The sequence below is a fragment of the Pipistrellus kuhlii genome, unplaced genomic scaffold (assembly GCF_014108245.1).
Source record: "Pipistrellus kuhlii isolate mPipKuh1 unplaced genomic scaffold, mPipKuh1.p scaffold_m20_p_27, whole genome shotgun sequence".
Taxonomy (NCBI): Eukaryota; Metazoa; Chordata; class Mammalia; order Chiroptera; family Vespertilionidae; genus Pipistrellus; species Pipistrellus kuhlii.
Window position 1 is genome coordinate 6,999,933 of NW_023425526.1, and position 21,208 is coordinate 7,021,140.

Here is a 21,208-nt window from a genome sequence, read left to right on the forward strand (position 1 = left end):
GGTACCATGGGGAGCCTTCAGGGAGTTCTGCCTCTCTGAGCTTGGAGACTTAAAATATACACATGTGGCCCTAGGCAGTTTGGCTCAGTGATTGGAGCATTGGCCCATGGACTGATGATGGGTCACAGATTCAGTTCCAGTCAAAGGCGCGTACCTGGGTTGCAGGCTCAATCCCTGGCCCAGGTCAAGGTGTTTCAGGGTAATTTCAAAGCAATACCAGGGGAGCATGGCCAGAAGACTTGGTAGTCACATGACTTCAGCACATGCGTTCCCAAGGATCCACCATGAGAAACACCTCCTCTCTGCTCTGAAAGCCTGTCCCAGAGCCCTAACTCAAAGCCAGGCCACTAAAAATGACTGAGGTCAGCACCTGTCTTGAAAATTCACAACTGTAGTGATACTACATGTGTGCATTTAATACCTGGACAACTCTTGTTGCATTTTAGAACAGAAAGTTTTGAATGTTAACCTCAAGAGAAAGTATGATGTTGTGGCTAAAATACCCAGGTCAGGACTGGCCTGACAAGTCTTCCTGTAGGAGCTGAGATCTAAGTCCAGGAGAAAGGAGACACGGCTTCCTTAGTCTTCTCTCTCAGGGGGCACTGACACAGGGCCTGTCCTTGTCACAAGTCTCCATGTCCTCTTCAGGCCGGAGCAATGGAAACAGCTGGTGGGGTGATCCCAAGAACTCACCACACCCAAACCCCACACACAGGCACAGGCCAGCCCCAACAGTCACATTCCCAGCGAGGACACAGCTCTGGGCCAGCAGTGCAGGATGGGACAGCCTATGATGGCCACCAGACACCCACTCTCTGAGTGCGATGGCAAGGATGGCCATCACCACTTCCCAGAGGGCATCGCAGACAGACTTCCATGGTGGGCCAATTACGTGGCTCTGTGGCCGGGGGGCTCCAGACTGTGGACAAGAGGTGGGACTTGTAGGTTTTGCTCAGGCCAGTCATCCAGAACTTGAGCAGCTTGACGTTGTCCTCCTCGGACGCTCCGAGGATACTCAGGAGCTTCTGCGTGTCCTCTTTGGGCCGACTGTCCACCTTGGTGAGTTTGAAAAGGACCTTCAGTTCGCTTTTCATGTGCTGAGGGGACTTAAAGGGACCGCTTTGGGGGCTGCCAGCTCTTAGTCTGAGAGCGAGGAACCTGTGAGGCATTTGGTCAGCTCCCGCCCTTCCACACCCTCTGGCAAGACAGAAAGCAGCTTCTTCCTCCTCAGCCTCAGAGTTGTCCCAGCTTTCTGATTCCTCTTCTAAATTCCTGAGCTTCTCCACATGGACCAAGATGTCCTGGGAGGGAGGGTCCCAGGAGGAGCTTCTCTGTCAGCGGCTGCAGCACGCCTTCAGGAGCCTCAGAACAGCGCTGCCATCTGCTCTGGCCAAGAGGAAGCTGGACGTGAATCCCCTCAAGCTCTTGCTTTTCAGCGCCTTGCCCTGGAGCTCATCGGTGCTCCCGCAGGTCTTCCCAAGCAGGAGGGCTGGGAGCTGACGAGGTAGATGGGTCCCTCATGATGGTGGTGGTGCTGTACCAGCACTGCCAGCCCCGGGCCAGGCTGTCTTGATGAAGAAGGTGTGGCTGAACACAAACCCGCGCTGCTTGTCCTCAAAGAAGATAGGGCCTTCCCGGCCGGGGCAGACCACACACGTCTGATTTCTTGGGTCCCGGGCGGCTGGATTCTGTTCTGGCCCCTTCTGTTGGGCTGTGTGTGTCGATCCCGCTGCTCATCTGGATGCTCCCTCCTCCTCGGCCTGCTCCCCCTGGCCGGGGCTGTCCCCAGCCCCCGTGGGGAGAGGGGCGTGCAGAACCTCCATGCAAAAGAGAGTGCGGGACCGTGGAGCTCACAGAAGTGGCAGAGGGCGACCATGGCGTTCATGGTGCCCCAGACACACAGGCCTGTGTTGGGAGGAGGAAGGCCATCAGCTGCCTGTGCTCCCACCCAGAGCCCTCAGAGCTGTGCTCCCACCACAGAGCCCTTAGAGCTGTGCTCCCCCCACAGAGCCCTCAGAGCTGTCTGTGCTCCCACCACAGAGCCCTCAGAGCTGTGCTCCCACCGCAGAGCCCTCAGAGCTGTGCTCCACCACAGAGCCCTCAGAGCTGTGCTCCCACCACAGAGCCCTCAGAGCTGTGCTCCCACCACAGAGCCCTCAGAGCTGTGCTCCCCCCAGAGCCCTCAGAGCTGTGCTCCCCCCACAGAGCCCTCAGAGCTGTGCTCCCCCCACAGAGCCCTCAGAGCTGTGCTCCCCCCACAGAGCCCTCAGAGCTGTGCTCCCACCACAGAGCCCTCAGAGCTGTGCTCCCACCACAGAGCCCTCAGAGCTGTGCTCCACCACAGAGCCCTCAGAGCTGTGCTCCCACCACAGAGCCCTCAGAGCTGTGCTCCCACCACAGAGCCCTCAGAGCTGTGCTCCCCCCACAGAGCCCTCAGAGCTGTGCTCCCCCCACAGAGCCCTCAGAGCTGTGCTCCCACCACAGAGCCCTCAGAGCTGTGCTCCACCACAGAGCCCTCAGAGCTGTGCTCCCACCACAGAGCCCTCAGAGCTGTGCTCCCACCACAGAGCACTGAGCTGTCAGTGCTCCCACCACAGAGCCCTCAGAGCTGTGCTCCCACCACAGAGCCCTCAGAGCTGTGCTCCCCCCACAGAGCCCTCAGAGCTGTGCTCCCACCACAGAGCCCTCAGAGCTGCCTGTGCTCCCACCACAGAGCCCTCAGAGCTGTGCTCCCCCCACAGAGCCCTCAGAGCTGTGCTCCACCACAGAGCCCTCAGAGCTGTGCTCCCCCCACAGAGCCCTCAGAGCTGTCAGTGCTCCCACCACAGAGCCCTCAGAGCTGTGCTCCCCCCACAGAGCCCTCAGAGCTGTGCTCCACCACAGAGCCCTCAGAGCTGTGCTCCCACCACAGAGCCCTCAGAGCTATGCTCCCACCACAGAGCCCTCAGAGCTGTGCTCCCACCACAGAGCCCTCAGAGCTGTGCTCCCCCCACAGAGCCCTCAGAGCTGTCTGTGCTCCCACCACAGAGCCCTCAGAGCTGTGCTCCCACCACAGAGCCCTCAGAGCTGTGCTCCCACCACAGAGCCCTCAGAGCTGTCAGTGCTCCCACCACAGAGCCCTCAGAGCTGTGCTCCCCCCACAGAGCCCTCAGAGCTGTGCTCCACCACAGAGCCCTCAGAGCTGTGCTCCCACCACAGAGCCCTCAGAGCTGTGCTCCCCCCACAGAGCCCTCAGAGCTGTGCTCCCCCCACAGAGCCCTCAGAGCTGTGCTCCCACCACAGAGCCCTCAGAGCTGTGCTCCCCCCACAGAGCCCTCAGAGCTGTCTGTGCTCCCCCCACAGAGCCCTCAGAGCTGTGCTCCCACCACAGAGCCCTCAGAGCTGCCTGTGCTCCCACCACAGAGCCCTCAGAGCTGTGCTCCCACCACAGAGCCCTCAGAGCTGTGCTCCCACCACAGAGCCCTCAGAGCTGTGCTCCACCACAGAGCCCTCAGAGCTGTGCTCCCCCCACAGAGCCCTCAGAGCTGTGCTCCACCACAGAGCCCTCAGAGCTGTGCTCCCACCACAGAGCCCTCAGAGCTGCCTGTGCTCCCATCACAGAGCCCTCAGAGCTGTGCTCCCCCCACAGAGCCCTCAGAGCTGTGCTCCCCCCACAGAGCCCTCAGAGCTGTGCTCCACCACAGAGCCCTCAGAGCTGTGCTCCCACCACAGAGCCCTCAGAGCTGTGCTCCCACCGCAGAGCCCTCAGAGCTGTGCTCCCCCCGCAGAGCCCTCAGAGCTGTGCTCCCCCCACAGAGCCCTCAGAGCTGTGCTCCCACCACAGAGCCCTCAGAGCTGTGCTCCCCACACAGAGCCCTCAGAGCTGTGCTCCCACCACAGGGCCCTCAGCAGCGCTGGAGCCTGGGGCTGGGCAGGTAATCCAGGGGCTTCCCATGCAGCAGAGGTGGCAACCCAGCAGGCAGCACCAGCCGAGCACCTATCCTGTGCCAGCACTGCAGGGAGAACAAGAGTTACATGAGGAGTTATAGCCAACAAGAGGGAAAAGATACTTCCATTCTCACACACACAGTCAGAGTGCTGTGGGCCGTGAAGCCACAGCACAGAGGGAGCAGCTGCCTGCTCTGCATGACACCCGCACAAGGGTCCTGGCATCAGAGAGGGATGTGGTCTTAGACTAGGGCTCCTTAGCAAGCCCTGAAGGAACAGAGGGCAGGGAGCCAGGGGCTAAGGCAGGCACAGATTGGGGGCTGAGTGTTGGCAGAACGGAGGGAACAAGGGCAGAAAACCAAGAAGAAGATGTTAGGGAACTTTCAGTTCATGGCAAGACCCTGAACTTCTCTTGCAGAGATCAGAGCCTTTGCTAGGTTTTGATGAGAAACATGATAAATGTGAACCTTGCAAAGTCTCCAAGGAGAGATAGTGATAGCAGAGGGAGCATAGGCTAGAGTTGAGGGGGGCATATCTGACATTTAATTCTGAATGATAGCTTTGCTGGGTAATCTTGGGTGTAGGTCCCTACTATTCATTACTTTGAATATTTCTTTCCACTCCCTTCTGACCTGCATAGCTTCTGTTGAGAAATCAGCTGACAATTGTATGGGCACTCCCTATGTGCTTTTCTCTTGCTGCTTTTAAGATTCTGTTTGTCTTTTGCTCTTGGCATTTTAATTATGATGTGTCTTGGTGTGGTCCTCTTTGGATTCCTCTTGCTTGGGACTCTCTGTGCTTCATGGACTTATAAGGGACTGGTGAGGGAGGTTTTCTGTTGTTATTTCTCCAAATAGGTTTTCAATATCTTGCTCACTCGCTCTCTTTTGGAACCCCCATAATGTGACTCTTGGTATGCTTGAAGTTGTCCCAGAGTTTCCTTACACTATCTTCATATTTTTGGATTCTTTTTTCTTCTTGCTGTTCTGTTTGGGTATTTTTTGCTTCCTCATATTTCAAACTGTTAACTTGATTCTCAGAATCCTCTACTGTTGAATCCCTGTAAATTATTCTTTATTTAAGTTACTGTGTGCTTAATTTCTGACTGATCCATTTGGCATTCTCACTAAGATCCTTGAAAATCTCATTAAGTCCCTTGAAGGTGTCATAAAGATCTTTGAGTAACCTTATAGCCATGGTTTTGAACTCTATATCCATTAATTTTCTTTCTTTGTGATGTGTTTGTCTCTGCATTTTGGCTGCTTTCCTGTGTTTGTTTCTATGTATAAAGTAGAGCTGCTATGTCTCCTTTAATTGGTAGGATGACCTTGTGTGGTAGGTGTTTTATAGGGCCCAGTAGCTCAGCCTCCCAGTCACCTGATCTGGACACTCTTAAGTGCACCCCTTTGTGGGCTGTGAGCACAACCTTCTTGTAGTTGAACCTTGATTGCTGTTGATTGGCCTCACTGGGAGGACTTGACCTCCAGGCCAATTGGCTGTGAAGACCAGAGGTGACTACAGTGGCAAAGCTGCTGTGCAGAAGACAGCCCTACCGAGCAGGACTTGCTTCAATGGAGCTTTGGTGCTCACTTAGTCTGCCCCTGGAGTGTGCTGCTTGTGGATGTGTAGCGTTGTGATCTGGTGTGTTCTCACACTGACCACTGGGTACATTGGCTCTTGGGTCTCCAGGGATGTGCAAAGTCAGCCACTGCCACCCAGCAGGAGCTACAGAGAGACCTGCAGATTCCTCCTCTTTTATGGGGCTTGGAAGTGCCCAGCATTCAAAAATGAAACAAAACAATTGTGGCTTCCAGGAAAACCTGTTTTTTTCAGAACCTGAAATCTCTATTTTCAGGTTCCATTTTTTCCATCCTTATTTCCAAGCCTCCCTCCCTCCAGCACCCACCCCAAACTCTTACGTAGTACAGGTTCTGTCTTCCTTCCTAGCCTGGGGGCCTCTCTTCCCTGTCTCCACTGCTGCTTTCTATCAACTCCATTGATCCATATTCTTCCATTTACCCAACACCTTACATATTATTCCCAACCTTATTTTTAAATGAGCGTGTGCTATACCACATACGTTCAGTACTTAATTTCATGATTGTGTTATTTTGTTAGCCTTCAATGGCACATTTCCCCAGGCAGGAATTGAGTCCTGTTCTATGTTACTTCTGTACATTTCCACTAGGCCTAATACAGCCTGGACACAGGAATATTCCCAAGAAGAATGCATCAATTCTATCAGAAAATGAGCCTAATTGCCAATTAGGAACAGATTTCTATATAGCTTATAAAATAAAGTGTCTGCCTTGAGACATTTCACAGCTTCAAAGAAAAGGTCATGAGTATTGCAGGCAGTAGCAGCAGCTTGCTCAGCTTTCAGCCACTGGAAAGAAGACCTGTGCCTCCGTTGATTAATCAAGAACATGGCCCCACCAAGGGGCTCAAAGTGGTTTTTTTTAATGCCAGTAATTGCTAATCCACAGAGGATGGATAAAGCGGACTTGTATTTTTTCTTTCCCCAACCAATAATGATGGGGAAAGGTCCTTCAAGGTAGACAAAGGCACTTAATAAATTCATCATTTTTCTCAGCTTTATTAGAGGACAAATTATTTCAAAATGTGAAAGAATGTTATCTTTCATACTTTTTTCTCTCTGCACGTTTGTTGTTAAGTACCTCGCTGAGATGGTGTGCCAAAGAAAGGTAGTAAAGTTTTGGGATTTCTGGGTCAGTGATCAGTTTTTGTTGTTGTTTTGGTAAAATGTCGCTTTGTTTTTATTTCAGACTCTGTCATACAACAGACACAACCTGACGGCTGATACGAGTGAGAGACAAGCCAAGGAGATCCTGATCCGCCGAAGACACAGTTTGCGAGAGAGCATTCGCAAAGACAGCAGCTTGAGTCGGGAGCGCAGGGTGAGGACGTTGGGGCTCTGGAAGTTCTGCTGAGGGCTGATTCGCAGGAATTCTGGGAGAGAGGGAATTTAAGTCTTTTAGAGGTTTTGTGAGCACCTGTTGTGTTCTGCCCTCGGTTCTAGGCACTGGAGATACATTGGTAAACAAAACGGAAAGATTCCTGTGCTTGTAGAATTCATAATCTCCTCAGGGAATGTGGTCACCAGCAGACAGAATAAGCAAATCCTATACAATAAAAGGCTAATGTGCAAATAGACTGAACAGCAGAACAACTGAACAACTAGTCGCTATGACATGTCCTGACCACCAGGAGTGCACGCGGAAGGAGACGGACAGGGGGCCAGACCAAGGCGGGGCACCTGTCGCTGTCATTGGGGCAAGCTTCTGGTGGTTACTGAAAGTTCTTTGCTTCCATGCACCACAGTCCCACCCAGTGCTCGCACCACTGACGGCACTGGAGCTGCTGCTCACACATGCTGCCGGCGCCCGGTGCTGATCGCTCAGTGCCGTCAGCAGGTGCAAATGGCAGCTGCCAGCCTCAATCACCCCTGGGGCTTCTCCACCTCCTCCTGCTCCTGAGGGGTGATCAGGGCAGCAGCTGCCACTCCACCTTATGACAGTGCCAGCCCCAATCGCATCTGCTGCAGGCGTTGGCCCCAACCGCTCTGCAGGGCCAGTGCCATCATTGCATGGGCACAGCAGCAGCAGCAGGAGTGAGTCTGCCAGCAGACAGGGAACCAGGGGCTGTGGTGGAGGAGCAGGGCAGGGGCATGGAGGATGGGCTAAGACCCGTCCCTGTGCCCACTGCAGCCTCAAGGCCCACAGTTCCTTTTAAGGTGCACGAAATCATGTTATAAAGAGGTTATGTGATGTTATGTTATGTTTGTTATGTTATGTTATGTTATGTTATGTTATGTTATGTGATGTGATGTTATGTTATGTTTGTTATGTTATGTTATGCTATGTTATGTTATTATGTTAAAAGAAGTCAAGTGTTATGGAAAAATTAAAAATGGCCAAATAATGAAGTTGAGAGGGTCACACAAGTTACAATTTTAAACAGCATGGTGGCCAGGCTTCATTTGGGAGGTAATATTTGAGCTTCCAGGGAAAGGCTATAGGGGAAGGTGGCAACCTGCTTGCTGACTGAGTAGGCCAGTGGCTGGGAGTAAGTTCACAGCACAGTTGGCTCAATGTTTTAATGGGTCCAGTGCATTGTTAATAGATTGGAAAAGTCATTTTACCATGATTGCTTAATTTAACACAGCAGGCATGCATTTTATTTTATATATATACTGGAGGCCAGGTGATGAAATTCGTGCACTGGGAGGGTCCCTCAGCCCTTTCCAATCTGGGACACCTCAGGGGATGTCTGACTGCTGGTTAGGCCCATACTCTCACAATCCTGGACTACTAGCTCCCAACCACTTGCCTGCATGCCAGCCAAATCACCCTCTAACCACTCCCATGCCAGCCTGATCATCATCTAATTGCTCCCCTGCTAGTCTGATCACCCCCAACTGCTCTCCCCTGCCAGCCTGGTCAGCTCTAACTGCCCTCCCCTGCTGGCCTAATCACCCACAACTACCCTTCCCTGACAGCCATCTTGTGATGGCCATCTTTGACCACATGGGGATGGCCATCTTGTGTGAGGGTGTAAGGGTCAATTTGCATATTAACCCTTTATTATATAGGACTAGAGGCCCAGTGCATGCACTGGAGGGGGGTTCCACAACCCAGCCTGCCCCCTCTCACAGTCTGGGAGCCCTCAGGGGTGGGAGGTGATCTGGGGATCAGGGGAAGGCAATGCCCCATCACACCTCTGCTGCTGCCACTGCTGACAGCACAAGCCTCAGCCAGCCCTGGTTACCTGAGCCTCACACGGCCCTGGGCAGCTGGGCAGCCACCATCTGAGGCTTGCCTGCACCTCAGGCCAGCCCTGGGCAGCTGAGAGGACTGGAAGACTTTGGTGGCAGGTGTGCAGAGCAGCTGGTGGGCCAGGCCTTGCCACACACTGCTGCACTGGCGGGCTGAGGGGTCTGAGCACCGCTATCTTTGAGGGCGGGGCAGTCAATTAGCATATTCCCTCCTTACTGGCTGTGGGTGCTGCCATATTTGAGAGTTGGGCAGCCAATTAGCATATTTCATCCTTATTGGCTGTGAGTGTCAATGTCTTTGCAATAGCATGAGGATCAATTAGTACAATGGTCAGCAAACTCATTAGTCAACAGAGCCAAATATCAACAGTACAAGGATTGAAATTTCTTTTGAGAGCCAAATTTTTTTAAACTTAAACTTCTTCTAATGCCACTTCTTCAAAATAGACTCGCCCAGGTTGTGGTATTTTGTGGAAGAGCCACACTCAGGGGCCAGAGAGCCACAGGTGGCTCGTGAGCTGCAGTTTGCCAACCACAGAATTAGCACATTTCCTCTTTATGAGATTAGAAGCCTAGTGCATAAATTTGTGCATGGGTGGTGTCTGGCCGGCCTGGCCCCAATCTGGGTGGGTCAGGGCTGGACCTGTCGGGAGGATGGTGGGAGGTCGGCCGGCCAGCCCACCCAGATCGGGGCCCAATCAGGGCCCTGGATCAGGGCCAGGCTGGCTGGGGGAAGGGGCCATGGGCAATTGGCCGGTGGGCCCCACCTCTGATTAAGGTTGGAAGACTGATTGGGTGTGGGGCCAGCCATGGGGAGAGGCTGTGGGCATTGGGCCAGCTGGCCCTGCCCCTAAATGGGGTGAGTGGGGGGTGCCGATCAGGGGCCAGCAGCCTGGGGGAGGGGCCATGAGTGGTTGGCTGGCCAGCCCTGCCCCTGATCAGGGTGGGGGGGCCGATCTGGGGTGGAACTGGGAGGGGGGAGTAGCTTCGGGATATTGGCCAGCCAACCCCACCCCCTATTGAGGTGAGGTGGTGATGAGGGGTAGTGCTGGCCAGGGGAGAAGCTGTGAGCTGATCAGGGTGGGTGGGGGCCCATCGGGAGCATGGCTGGCCAGCGGGAGGGGCTGCAGAAGGTTGAGGGGGCGGAATTAGGGGTGGGCCAGCTAAGGGGGTGGGGGGACTGCAGGCCTATTAGGGTGGCTGATTAGGGGTGCGGCTGGCCAGGGGGGGAAGCAAGGGGGCATGTGTCCGGCAGGCCCTGCTCTTGATCGGGGTAGAAGAGTGCAATAAGGGGCAGGCTGGCAGGGGGGAGGGTCTGCGAGGTTGTCCACCAGCCCCACCCCCTGATCGAGCCAGTTCACTGGCCACAGTGGACGTCATATCAAATGGTTGTTAGGTTGTTATGGCCATTACGGTAGCTGCCTTTTTATATATATAGATATATGTTATTAATGTCCAAACAATGGGGAGAGAGAGAAATAAATGATGAGAGAGAATCATTCATCAGCTGCCTCCTGCACAGCCCACAGCCCGGGCATGTGCCCTGACCAGGAATCAAACTGTGACCTCCTGGTTCATAGATCAATGCTCAACCACTGAGCCATGCCAGCCAGGTCTTATTTTTATAATATTCTGTATTTGGTTATCAGAGATAAAAATTTTATGTTTGAACAAAATTATCTTTGTGTTCAATGTGGCAGTATTGATTAAAAATTAAAGACAATGGCAATGAAAATGTCAGCAAAATAGCTATAGTAATGCTTTTTGTTCTATCATTTTCAAGGCATTCAAGTAAATAAAACTAAAATATGCTACAATTTTTCATCTATCTTCTCCTGCATACCTATCAGTCCTGAGGCTTTTTTGCTAATATTGTCATAAGTAGGTGGTTTGGTCTCTTTTCCTTAAGAAAACACAGTGATTTTCACGTCTTGTTCCAAATGGTCCCACCCCAAGTTATTTCCTTCTTTCTTTTTCCCCCTCCTGGCTTCTTCTATATTCAGGAGAGTTTCAGTGATTTTAAATTAAATAATTATTGCTAGGCATTGAGATCGAACATGTTACACTTTAATAAAGTTTGTCATGATATTTTAAACTTCTAATGATTGCCATCCGCATCATCTGAGGTGTTCTGTTTCTTGTGCAGGCATCCACGTCAGCCTCCCGGTACCTGTCCTTGCCCAAAAACACAAAGCTGCCGGAGAAGCTGAAGAAGAGGAATGTCCCTAATGCAGGTATGAGCACCGCTGGAGAGAGGAAGATGTTTCTGTCCTGCTTCATTACGCACAATGAGCTCAATAGTTTGCAAATCTAAGTAACAACACACTGGCCTTTATTAGCATTGCAGCCTTTTTTAATGGAGTTACGTGCACATCCAGAATTCAGTCAGTTACTTTTCATAATGACTCTATTAGATATAGCAAAAGCAAATACTATTACCCTGTGGTTAGTGAACTGGTAAACAGAAAAGCTGTAAATGTGCAAAGTTGTGTTTAATTTTTAAGGTAATCCTATCTAATAAAAGAGTAATATGCAAATTAACCATTACCCACAAGCCATGCCCACCAGCCGATCAGGAATGAGTAGGCAAATTAACCCCAATCAAGGTGGCTGCAGCCACTGAGAGTAAGAGGGAGGCTTGGGTTTCCCAGCAATGGAAGATGCCAAGCTTTCCGCCTGCCCTGGCTGGCCAAAGCCTCCACTCCAGGCTACAAAGTTTCAATTGTAGAAGGTAAGTAAATTCCAGATCCCAGGGCCTCCCCTTGGGTCGCCAGGGGGCGTGGTCATCCTATAAATCACCACAAGGCCCTTACCCAGGCCATCCCATGCCCCAAGGGAACCCCCACCCTGATCTGGGACATTCTTCAGAGCAAACCAGCTGGCCCCCTCCTGTGCACCAGGCCTCTATCCTATCTAATAAAAGAATAATATGCAGATTGACCATCACTCCAACACACAAGATGGCTGTCCCATGTGGTCAAAGATCCTGCCCCTTTGTGGACACAAGATGGCCACCATAAGATGGCAGCAGGGGAGGGCAGTTGGGAGGGTTCAGGCCTGCAAGGGAGGGCAGTTGTGGTGATCAAGCCTGCAGGGGGGGGCAGTTAGGGGTGACCAGGCTGGCAGAGGAGAGCAGCTGGGCGGGAACAGGCCTTCAGGGGAGGGCAGTTAGGGGTAAACAGGCTGGCAGGGGAGCGGTTAGGGGGGTGATCAAGCTGGCAGGCAAAGCGGTTAGGGGCAATCAGTAAGGCAGGCAGGCAAGTGGTTGGGAGCCAGCAGTCCTGGATTATGAGAGGGATGTCCGACTGCTCAATTGGAGTTGGGCAGTTAGACATCCCTCAAGGAGTCCCAGATTGGATAGGATGTAGGGTGGGCTGAGGGACACCCCCTGCCCCCGTGCACCAGGCCTCTAATTGTAATATATTTTCACAAAGCAGCCATATGTTTTATTTCTGTAATTATTTAAACTTTTACATAAAGTCTGATATCTCTTTATTTTATATCTTTATGTAGATTCCAAGCCCCAGAAGAAATATGCTAGGATATCATGTTCTTAAAATGTAGATTGTAACAATATCCCACCTTTTTCCCTTGTTTATTTACTTAACCAAGAAGAGGAAAGTCTAAGGATGGCCTGTGTGTGGAGGCTGAGGGGGGAAATGAGAGGGAAGGCAGGGCAGGGAACGCTGGGCGTGCAGGACAGTGGCCACATGACCACCGATGTCCAGCAGAAACGCTGTTTCCAAGACTCAGCTCCCAGTGTCCCAGCACCTGCTCCCCACAGGAGTCCGGGACCCCCGTTTTGACAGAGCTGGTTCTAATCTGAACTCCTCCTTCTGTTCGGAAAGTGCCCACGAAAGTGAGAGCCAGCGGCCCAGGCTGTCCCCCAGGCTGGTCGGAAGGGCCTCGGAGGCTGGATGCCCCAAGGCTGGCTGGGGGAGCGAATGGCCCTAGCGGGAAGGCCTCCCTCTGTTTGACCCTTTTATAAAAACATGAAGAGAATAAACACGGCTGTACATGAGATCAGGGCAAGGCAAGACCTTCCTGATAGCAGCTAACTCTCAGTGTCTTCCTGCGGGAGGCGGAGCCCCTGGGGTAGATCCCGGGCAAGTCCCAGGGCAGGTCCCTGGGCAGATCCCGGGGCAGGTCCCTGGGCAGATCCTGGGGCAGGTCCCTGGGCAAGTCCCTGGGGCAGATCCTGGGGCAGGTCCCTGGGGCAGATCCCTGGGCAGGTCCCTGGGGTAGATTCCAGGGCAGGTCCAGGGCAGGTCTGGGGGCAGGTCCGGGGCAGGTCTGGGGGCAGGTCTGGGGGCAGGGCCGGGGCAGGGCCGGGGCAGGTCTGGGGGCAGGTCCGGGGCAGGGCCGGGGCAGGTCTGGGGGCAGATCCGGGGCAGGGCCGGGGCAGGTCTGGGGGCAGGTCTGGGGGCAGGTCTGGGGGCAGGGCGGGGGGCAGGGCCGGGGGCAGGTCCGGGACAGGGCCGGGGCAGGTCTGGTGGCAGGTCCGGGGCAGGTCCGGGGCAGCTCTGGGGGCAGGTCCGGGGGCAGGTCTGGGGTAGGTCTGGGGGCAGGGCCGGGGCAGCTCTGGGGGCAGGGCCGGGGCAGGTCCGGGACAGGGCCGGGGCAGGTCTGGGGGCAGGTCCGGGACAGGGCCGGGGCAGGTCTGGGGGCAGGTCCGGGGCAGGTCTGGGGGCAGGTCTGGGGGCAGGTCCGGGGCAGGTCCGGGGCAGGTCTGGGGGCAGGGCCGGGGCAAGTCCGGGGCAGGTCTGGGGGCAGGTCCGGGGGCAGGTCCTGGGCAGGTCTGGGGGCAGGTCCAGTGCAGGGCCGGGGCAGGTCTGGGGGCAGGTCCGGGGCAGGTCTGGGGGCAGGGCCGGGGCAGGGCCGGGGCAGGTCTGGGGGCAGGGCCGGGGCAGGGTTAGGGTTAGGGTTAGGTCTGGGGGCAGGTCTGGGGGCAGGGCCGGGGCAGGTCTGGGGGCAGGTCCGGTGCAGGGCCGGGGCAGGTCTGGGGGCAGGTCCGGGGCAGGTCTGGGGGCAGGTCCGGTGCAGGGCCGGGGCAGGGCCGGGGGCAGGTCCGAGGCAGGTCTGGGGGCAGGGCCAGGGCAGGGCCGGGGGCAGGTCCGGGGCAGGTCTGGGGGCAGGGCCGGGGCAGGGTTAGGGTTAGGGTTAGGTCTGGGGCAGGTGGCACACAGCCCCGGCTGCTCTCAGTGCCCACAGGCTCCACACAGTGGCAGGAAGCCTCCTGGTCCCTTCCTGAGAGGGGTGGCTAGAGTGCCAGGTGCCCAGGGCGGGGTCAGGCCCGGCCAGCTGTCAGTGGAGTCGGAGGGGCCTGCCTCGCACTGCGGCCACCGCAGACCCTCGCACTGCGCCCGGACCCCCTGACCTTCTGCTCCGTGCAGGTGGCAACAGCAGTGACTCGGAGGCGGATGCCGGGACCACCGTCCTCAACCTGAAGCCCCGCGCCAGGCGCTTCCTGCCGGAGCAGTTCGCGCCGAGAGCGCCCCCCGCCTGCAGGATGGAGTGGAAGCACGAGGTGGACGTCGGTGCTGCCGGGCAGTCCTGCCCGCCGCCCCCGCGCAGGGAGGGGGCCACGCAGACCCCGGGCGCGCTGCGGCAGCCCCTGCTCCCGCACGGCCAGCTGGGCCCGGGGCGGGAGGGCCCCCCGGCGGACAGCCAGCGGCCCAGGCCGCCCCCCAGGCTGGTGCGAAGGGCCTCGGAGCCCGGAGGCCCCAGGGCTCGCTGGGGGAGTGAGCGGCCCTAGCCCAGGCCTGGCAGCCCGCACCGCTGTCACTGCTCCCAGCAGACCAGGTCCCCCCCGGCCGCGCCCTCTGGGCGTCACGCCCTGGACTGGCGGACGGTTGCTTGTCCCAGGAAGAGGAGAGCCTGCGAGAAGCCCAGGACGTGTCTATGAGTTGAGCAGTTGTAGTCTTTGCAGAGCTAAGTAAAACATGTGTGCCTTCATTGAACTTCAGTGACTGAATTTGACATTTTTAGCTCACTCTGTCGGTGAAAATTTTAATATATGCATATGCCTCAATTTTTATTTATGAAAAAATGTGTTTATCTGTGGTCAGTTGTAAGTGAACGGCCCTGAAAGTGCTCTGAAGACCTTCCCGCGACGGCTCCTGGTGGCCGAGGGGGGCGGGGGGAGGGGGGGCCTCCTGGTGGCGGGGTGGGGGGGGCCTCCTGGTGGGGGGAGGAGGGGGGCCTCCTGGTGGCGGGGTGGGGGGGGCCTCCTGGTGGAGGGGGGGAGGTTCGGGGGGGGGGGTACTCCTGGTGGAGGGGGGGGGGGAGGACCCTCCTGGTGGGGAGAGGGGGGCCTCCTGGTGGGGGGAGGAGGGGGGCCTCCTGGTGGCGGGGGGAGGTGGGGTGGGTACTCCTGGTGGCTGGGGCTCCCTGTGGTCTGGGTTCCCAGTGGCCATGGTGCAGAGCCCGGCCTCCCGGCTCCATACTGAGCTCAGGAGCACTGGGGACTGGCCCAGAGCCCGCCCAGGAAGGATGACAATCAGCCGATTTTATTTGTTCCTCGTTCTACATGTGTTGGGGTGACATATGGATTCCGTCGCCTCTTCATGTGTCAGTGGTGCAAAGAGAAAGATTGTGGGTAACACTGTGGGGCCTCCAGTGAGAGGGGAGAGGGCGGCACCCGCTGAAACACGTGGCATTACAGCGGGGAGGCTGGGGGCGGAGGCTGGGGGGAGGGAGGCTGGGGGGAGAAGACAGGGGGGATGGAGGCTGGGGGGAGAAGGCAGGGGGGATGGAGGCTGGGGGGAGAAGGCAGGGGGGATGGAGGCTGGGGGGATGGAGGCTGGGGGGCCGGAGGCTGGAGGGATGGAGGCTGGGGGGATGGAGGCTGGGGGGATGGAGGCTGGGGGCCGGAGGCTGGGGGGATGGAGGCTGGGGGGCCGGAGGCTGGGGAGATGGAGGCTGGGGGGCCGGAGGCTGGGGGGCCGGAGGCTGGGGGGGCGAAGGCAGGGTGGGCGGGGCCTGGGAGCGGAGGCTGGGGAGTCCCTTCGCGCCCACCTGTCACTGTCTCTCGAGAATTTTTCTGTCGAGCATCGCAGAACTTTGAACGCAGAGGCTTTAGCAGACAAGATGGAAGGTTTGTATGAACAGTATTCCATGTTTAACAAGTTGGTTAGAGTTCAGGTTTGAACTTTATTCAGGCAGGAAGCACTTTAGAGAGTGTGGGAGGTCTGTTGTTTTGCACTAGTTTTTACCCCCGCCTCCCCAAACAAAGTGGTAACTCAGTTCTCATATAAAACTTGACTCTACTCACCTGAGTAGTTTTAAAAGCACAGCAGGAAGAGCAAGCAGGGGGACATAAGCATTAAAGATGACTTGAGTTTCTGTCTCTTATACTGCAGATTTTATTGGACTGACTTTTTTTCTGGGGAAAAACCCTCTTTAAAACGTGACTGAACCAGATTCCAAGTGTCTGGCCGCGGACATGAAATTAAGCCACATTGGCGGTAGCGCAAGGGTAGCGTGGCCACAGTGTGGCTGACGGAAGAAGAATGCGTACGTTTAAAGACAGCACCTAGACACCTTGGCAGTGGCTTTTCTCCCACTTCTTCCCCCACCGACGCGCAGTCACTGTCCTCGCCACCTTCTCAGGCTTCGAGCAGGAGCACGGCCCCGGCGGAGCCGAGGTGCCACCCCCGGGAGGCAGGCCCGAGGTGGCCGGCGGGAAGCAGAGGAGACTCCGTTTGAAAACTACAGGCTTGGGATTCTGTGCCAAACATCTGGATTCTAAATGAAAATGTGTCTATAAAATATGTGTTACATCTGCTGAAAATAAATTAAAACTGATTTACTTTGGAATTTTATTATAGGAATATGATTCAAGAGATGTGATGTGTATTTTTGAGACTGCCAAGAGTGAATTTTAAGTAGTTCATTTATGAAACTTGAAAAGGAAGGCTGAAATAGAAAATGACCTTAAAAAGAAATTTCTTGATTTTTCCTGCTGTTTTTAATAAATATTATAAAGAGTGGAACTCTCTGGAACTGAAGGAGAAGAACATGAAATTTTTTATAACACTACTTATAAAGTCAGTAAATCAAATTCAGCTTTCCCTTATTAAAAGTTAGATAAAGAAATTTCATGACTGTGTAAATTTTGAAAAATGGATTGCTATTTATCTTATTATCAGTGTAAATTTTTCCCTATTTGTTGGATGATAAATTATAAATTTAGCTTCATTTAACTTTTTTTCTATATTTTCTTCTTTTCAATAAAAATTTTGAATTCTATACACTCATTATCGAATTCTGTATATACACGAAGGAGAGAGTATGGTGTTGAAACCCTGTAACCAAATATGGTAGCAACGTGCATGTCAGTGATGCAGATCCTCGGAGCCGGTCCCACCCTCTGCGCGATTACAGAATGGCCTGGGCCCGTGGCGGGCGGTGAGGCCAGGGGCAAACCAGAAATTGGCCTGCAAATCTGACACTTGGCTGACATCCCCTTCGGTTGTGCCACGCTTTGTGGTGGGGTGCACCACTACCGGGGGCAGGGGTGTTCATATAAAAACCTAAAGAAGCACAGCTATTCATGCCATGTCTCAGCGCGGTCTGCATTCGTGGCACTGCCCAAATCATGTTTATGGTGAGGCTGGCATTCCATGATTCGCGGTAGTACTCCGCTACTTCGCAGTTCGCATGGTGTCATTCTCGGGTGGTGATCAGAGCCTGTGCGCTGAGGTGCGGCACGCCCCGCCAAGGCCCGAACAACCTGGAACAGGAGGCGCAGCCTCAGGAGCCTGGAGACCTGGGGCTGGTGGGATTTTTTTTTACTTTTAGAACAAAACATGTAGCTTGCTGGAACTTTATTCCCCACATTTTGACCAGGCCCTTTCCTCAGCTCACTGGTCAGACAAGGAGGGTAATTGGGTAACTGCCGCCCGGCGGCGGCCACACCTCTTTGTCCCAGAGAAATGACGCTTCCCTGCAAATGCCTTTCCAACGCCACCCGCTCCTGCGCCTGTGGCTGCCGTCCTCAGAGGGCCGGCCACCACGGGGCAGACAAACCCCACGTGGTTCGTTTCCAAAGACTTTTTTGTTTTAGCTTTATTGTTGAAAGTATTACATAAGTCCTTTTTCCCCCATGAACCTCTTCTAGCCCACACCCACCCCCACCCCAGGCCCTCCACCCATTGTCTGTGCCATGGGTTTTGCATATATGCACACAAATTCTTTGTTTGATCTCTTCCCGCCCACCCACCTCCCCTGCCTTTCCTCTGAGGTTCACAGTCCACTCGCCTGGCCGTGATGTCACCATGGGCGCGGTCAGAAGGCGGCCTTTAGGGTGCCCTGGCCTGGCCCTCCGCCCCTACTGTGACTGGATTGTTGTTCATCTCTCTGTTAAAGTTCTCCAGAATTATTTTTACAAATTTAAGTGCTCCTCGGCTGGGCCCAGAGCAGCGGGGCCCAGAGCAGCCGGGTCGGGAGCAGCCAGGCCCGGAGCAGTAGCAACCAAGCCCGGAGCAGCCAGGTCGGGAGCAACCAGGCCCAGAATAGCAGCATCCAGGCCAGGAGCAGAGCAGCTGGTTGTGGAGCGGACCAGAGCAACAGAGGCCAGGCCCGGAGCAGCCAGGCCCGGAACAGCTCACTCCTCGCCTACCCCCGCCCCAGGGCTGCCTCTCAGACATGGCTGGAAACTTTTGGGGGAACTTGAGGGTCTGCTGAATCAAGTGATGAAGGCTTAGATCTGGATGTATTGAGTTAGTATAGCGCTGGGGTGTTGATCTGTGAGTGCCTTGTGTGGGGCCTGGATGAGGTTGGTTGATCTATTTGGAAATGTCTTTTGTGTGAAGTGTATCCTTGGGCATGTGGAGGTATTATTGATTTGAGAAAATGCTAAGTAACTGATTTACTATCTGAAAAATTTAAAGTTCTGAAAGTTTAAGGTCTCTTGCCAAAAAGAGGTTTTAAAGCTAACACCTTAATTTTAATGGAGAAAGGGGAGGACAAGCCCTTCCCACCCAGAACAGGTAATCCAATTCCAACCAGCAGCTATCTTTAAACAATGTGTTCATTTACACTTGAATGGCTACACCTTTTGATAGCCTAATGGCAAATTTACATGTAAACAAGTTTGCTTCTCAATTCCCAGGGCAGAAAAAACAAGGTTTAAAATTATTAGATTTTAAAATTTATTCTTAGAAGTGTAAAAGTTTATTAATTAAAAAAAAAAAGGAGATTGAAAAACCTGATGAACAATATTAGCTGTTGATTGTAGTAGAGTAGGTGATACAGGAGGGGAGTGGACTGACAGTTCTCCGGGAAAGGAGGAGTGGTGGATGAGGGAAGAGACTGAACATAAACTGTGCACCTATGGATGAGGACAATGGGGGGTGGGGAGGGGGCAGAGGATGGGGTGGGAACCTGGTGAAGGGGGGAAGAAATGAGGAACCTTTGTAATAATATGAACAATAAAGATTGATTAAAAAAAAAATTTAAGTGCTCCTATACTGGGTGCATATATGTTTGCCAGGGTTATATCCTTGTGCTGGATCAATACCTTTAGTGTGATGTAGTGACCTTTGTTGTCTCTTGTGATGGCCTACATTTTGAAGTCTATTTTATTGACTATGACCATTGCTATTCCAGTTTTGTTTTGTTTTTCTTTCCCATTTACATGGAAAAAAATTTCCCATCTCTTCAATCTCATCTGTGTGTGTCTTTTGTTCTTTAGTGGGTCTCTTGTAGACAGCATTTAGTTGGGTCTATTTTTGTATCCATTTAGCTATCTTATGCCTTTTCATTGGAGCATTTAATCTATTTACATTTAGAGTTATTATATTACTGATAGATATTTATTGTCATGTTAATTCTGTATGCCTAGGTTTCTCTCGTATTTCTTCTTCTCATTATAGCAGTCCCCTTAGCATTTATTTGTAATGCCGGCTTGGTGGGGTTGTACCCTTTAGCCTCTTATTGTCTAGAAAGTTCTTTATTTGACTGTATATTTTGAATGATAGCATTGCTGGATATAGTAATCTTGGTCTCAGAGCCTTGCTTTCCATTACCTTGAGTACTGCCTGCCATTCCCTTCTGGCCTGTAGAGTTTCAGGTGAGAAATCAAGTGCCAGCGCTATGGGAGTTATTTTGTAGATAACAGTTTGCTTGTATCTTGCTTCCTTTAAAATTTTCTCTTTGTCTTTAAATTATGGAATTTTAATTATGATGTGCATATGTGTGGGCCTGTTCGGGTTCTTCTTGCTTGGGGTTCTCTGTGCCTCCTGAACTGTGTAACTTTTTCCTTTACCGCATTAGAGTAGTTTTCTCCCATTATTTCTTCAAACATGTTCTCTATCCCTTTCTACCTTTCTGCCTTTGCTGGCACACCTGCTATTTTAATATTGTTACCTTTCACATTGTCCCATAGTTCTCTTAAGCTATCTTGTTTTTGAATTGTTCTTTTGTGTGTGTGTGTGTGTGTGTGTGTGTGTGTGTGTTTTCTATTTGGTTCTATTTGAAATTATTTTTTTTTCAACCCTGTCTTCTAATTCACTGATTCAATCTTCAGCTTCCCCTAATCTGCTGTGTATTCCTTCCAATGTGTTCTTTATTTGTGCTATGTCATTCTTTATTTCCAACTGTTCTTTTTTCATATCTTTTCCATGCTGTTGAGTATTTTTACCATCATTACCCTGAACTCTGATTCAGATAAATTTCTTATCTCTGTTTCATTTATCTCTTCCTCTGGAGAATGCTATGTTCTTTTATTTGGGGGTTGTTTCTTTGTCTCCTCATTTTGGTTGTCTGTTTGGGTTTGTGACTATATATTAAGTAGATCTTCTGTGCCTCTCAATCTCTAGTGTAGGACAGTGTCAAATGCTGTCTCTGACTAATTAGATCAGGCAAAGACTCAAAGCCTCCAAAGACCACCTCTGCCTACAGACTGATATGATTCCAACTTGATTTTCCCCTAGGCAATCATCCTCAGGTGTGGCAAGTTTTTTTCTCAACAGCATAGGGTAGTTGCTTCTTCCTGGAAGCTCATTGTTATTTTTAGTCTCTTAAGTGGCCTGAAGGCAAAGTATTTTCTAATAGGATGGGTCAATTGCCTCCCCCTCTCCAGGTAAGGCAAATGTCTGTGTAGGAAATATGTCCTCTGCAGTGTGATGGAATGACTCAGCACAGGAAACTAAAGCTATCTGCCTTCTGAGATCTAATCCATGAGTCTCCAATCCTGACTTCTGCCCACACAACTCCAGTCCACTATGCCCTCCCTCTGATAGAGCACAAGGTAGCGGCTCCACAGGGAATTTTGTGTGTTGGCTCTTTAAAAGAATGCCTTACTTGCTGGGACTGGTTTGGCTCAATGGATAGAGCGTCGGCTTGGGGACTGAAGGGCCCCGGGTTTGATTCCAGTCAAGGGCATGTACCTTGGTTGTGGGCATATCCCCAGTAGGGGGTGTGCAAAAGGCAGATGATCGATGACTCTCTCTCATTGATGCTTCAAACTCTCTCTCCCTTCCA

General features: G+C 53.0%; 1 protein-coding gene across 2 annotated transcripts in view; it reads left to right on the plus strand.

Annotated features, from left to right (window-relative positions):
* SLC9A2 (solute carrier family 9 member A2) overlaps nucleotides 1-14,801 on the plus strand; it is a 126,732-nt gene extending 111,931 nt beyond the window's left edge. For both annotated transcript variants that reach the window (XM_045587294.1, XM_036453950.2), the window contains exons 10-12: nucleotides 6,714-6,845; nucleotides 10,869-10,956; nucleotides 14,116-14,801. In XM_045587294.1, coding sequence (XP_045443250.1) covers nucleotides 6,714-6,845; nucleotides 10,869-10,956; nucleotides 14,116-14,477 — 582 coding nt within the window. In that variant the 3' untranslated portion in view covers nucleotides 14,478-14,801. The remainder of the gene's footprint in view (nucleotides 1-6,713; nucleotides 6,846-10,868; nucleotides 10,957-14,115) is intronic.
* The last annotated feature ends 6,407 nt before the right edge of the window (nucleotides 14,802-21,208 follow it).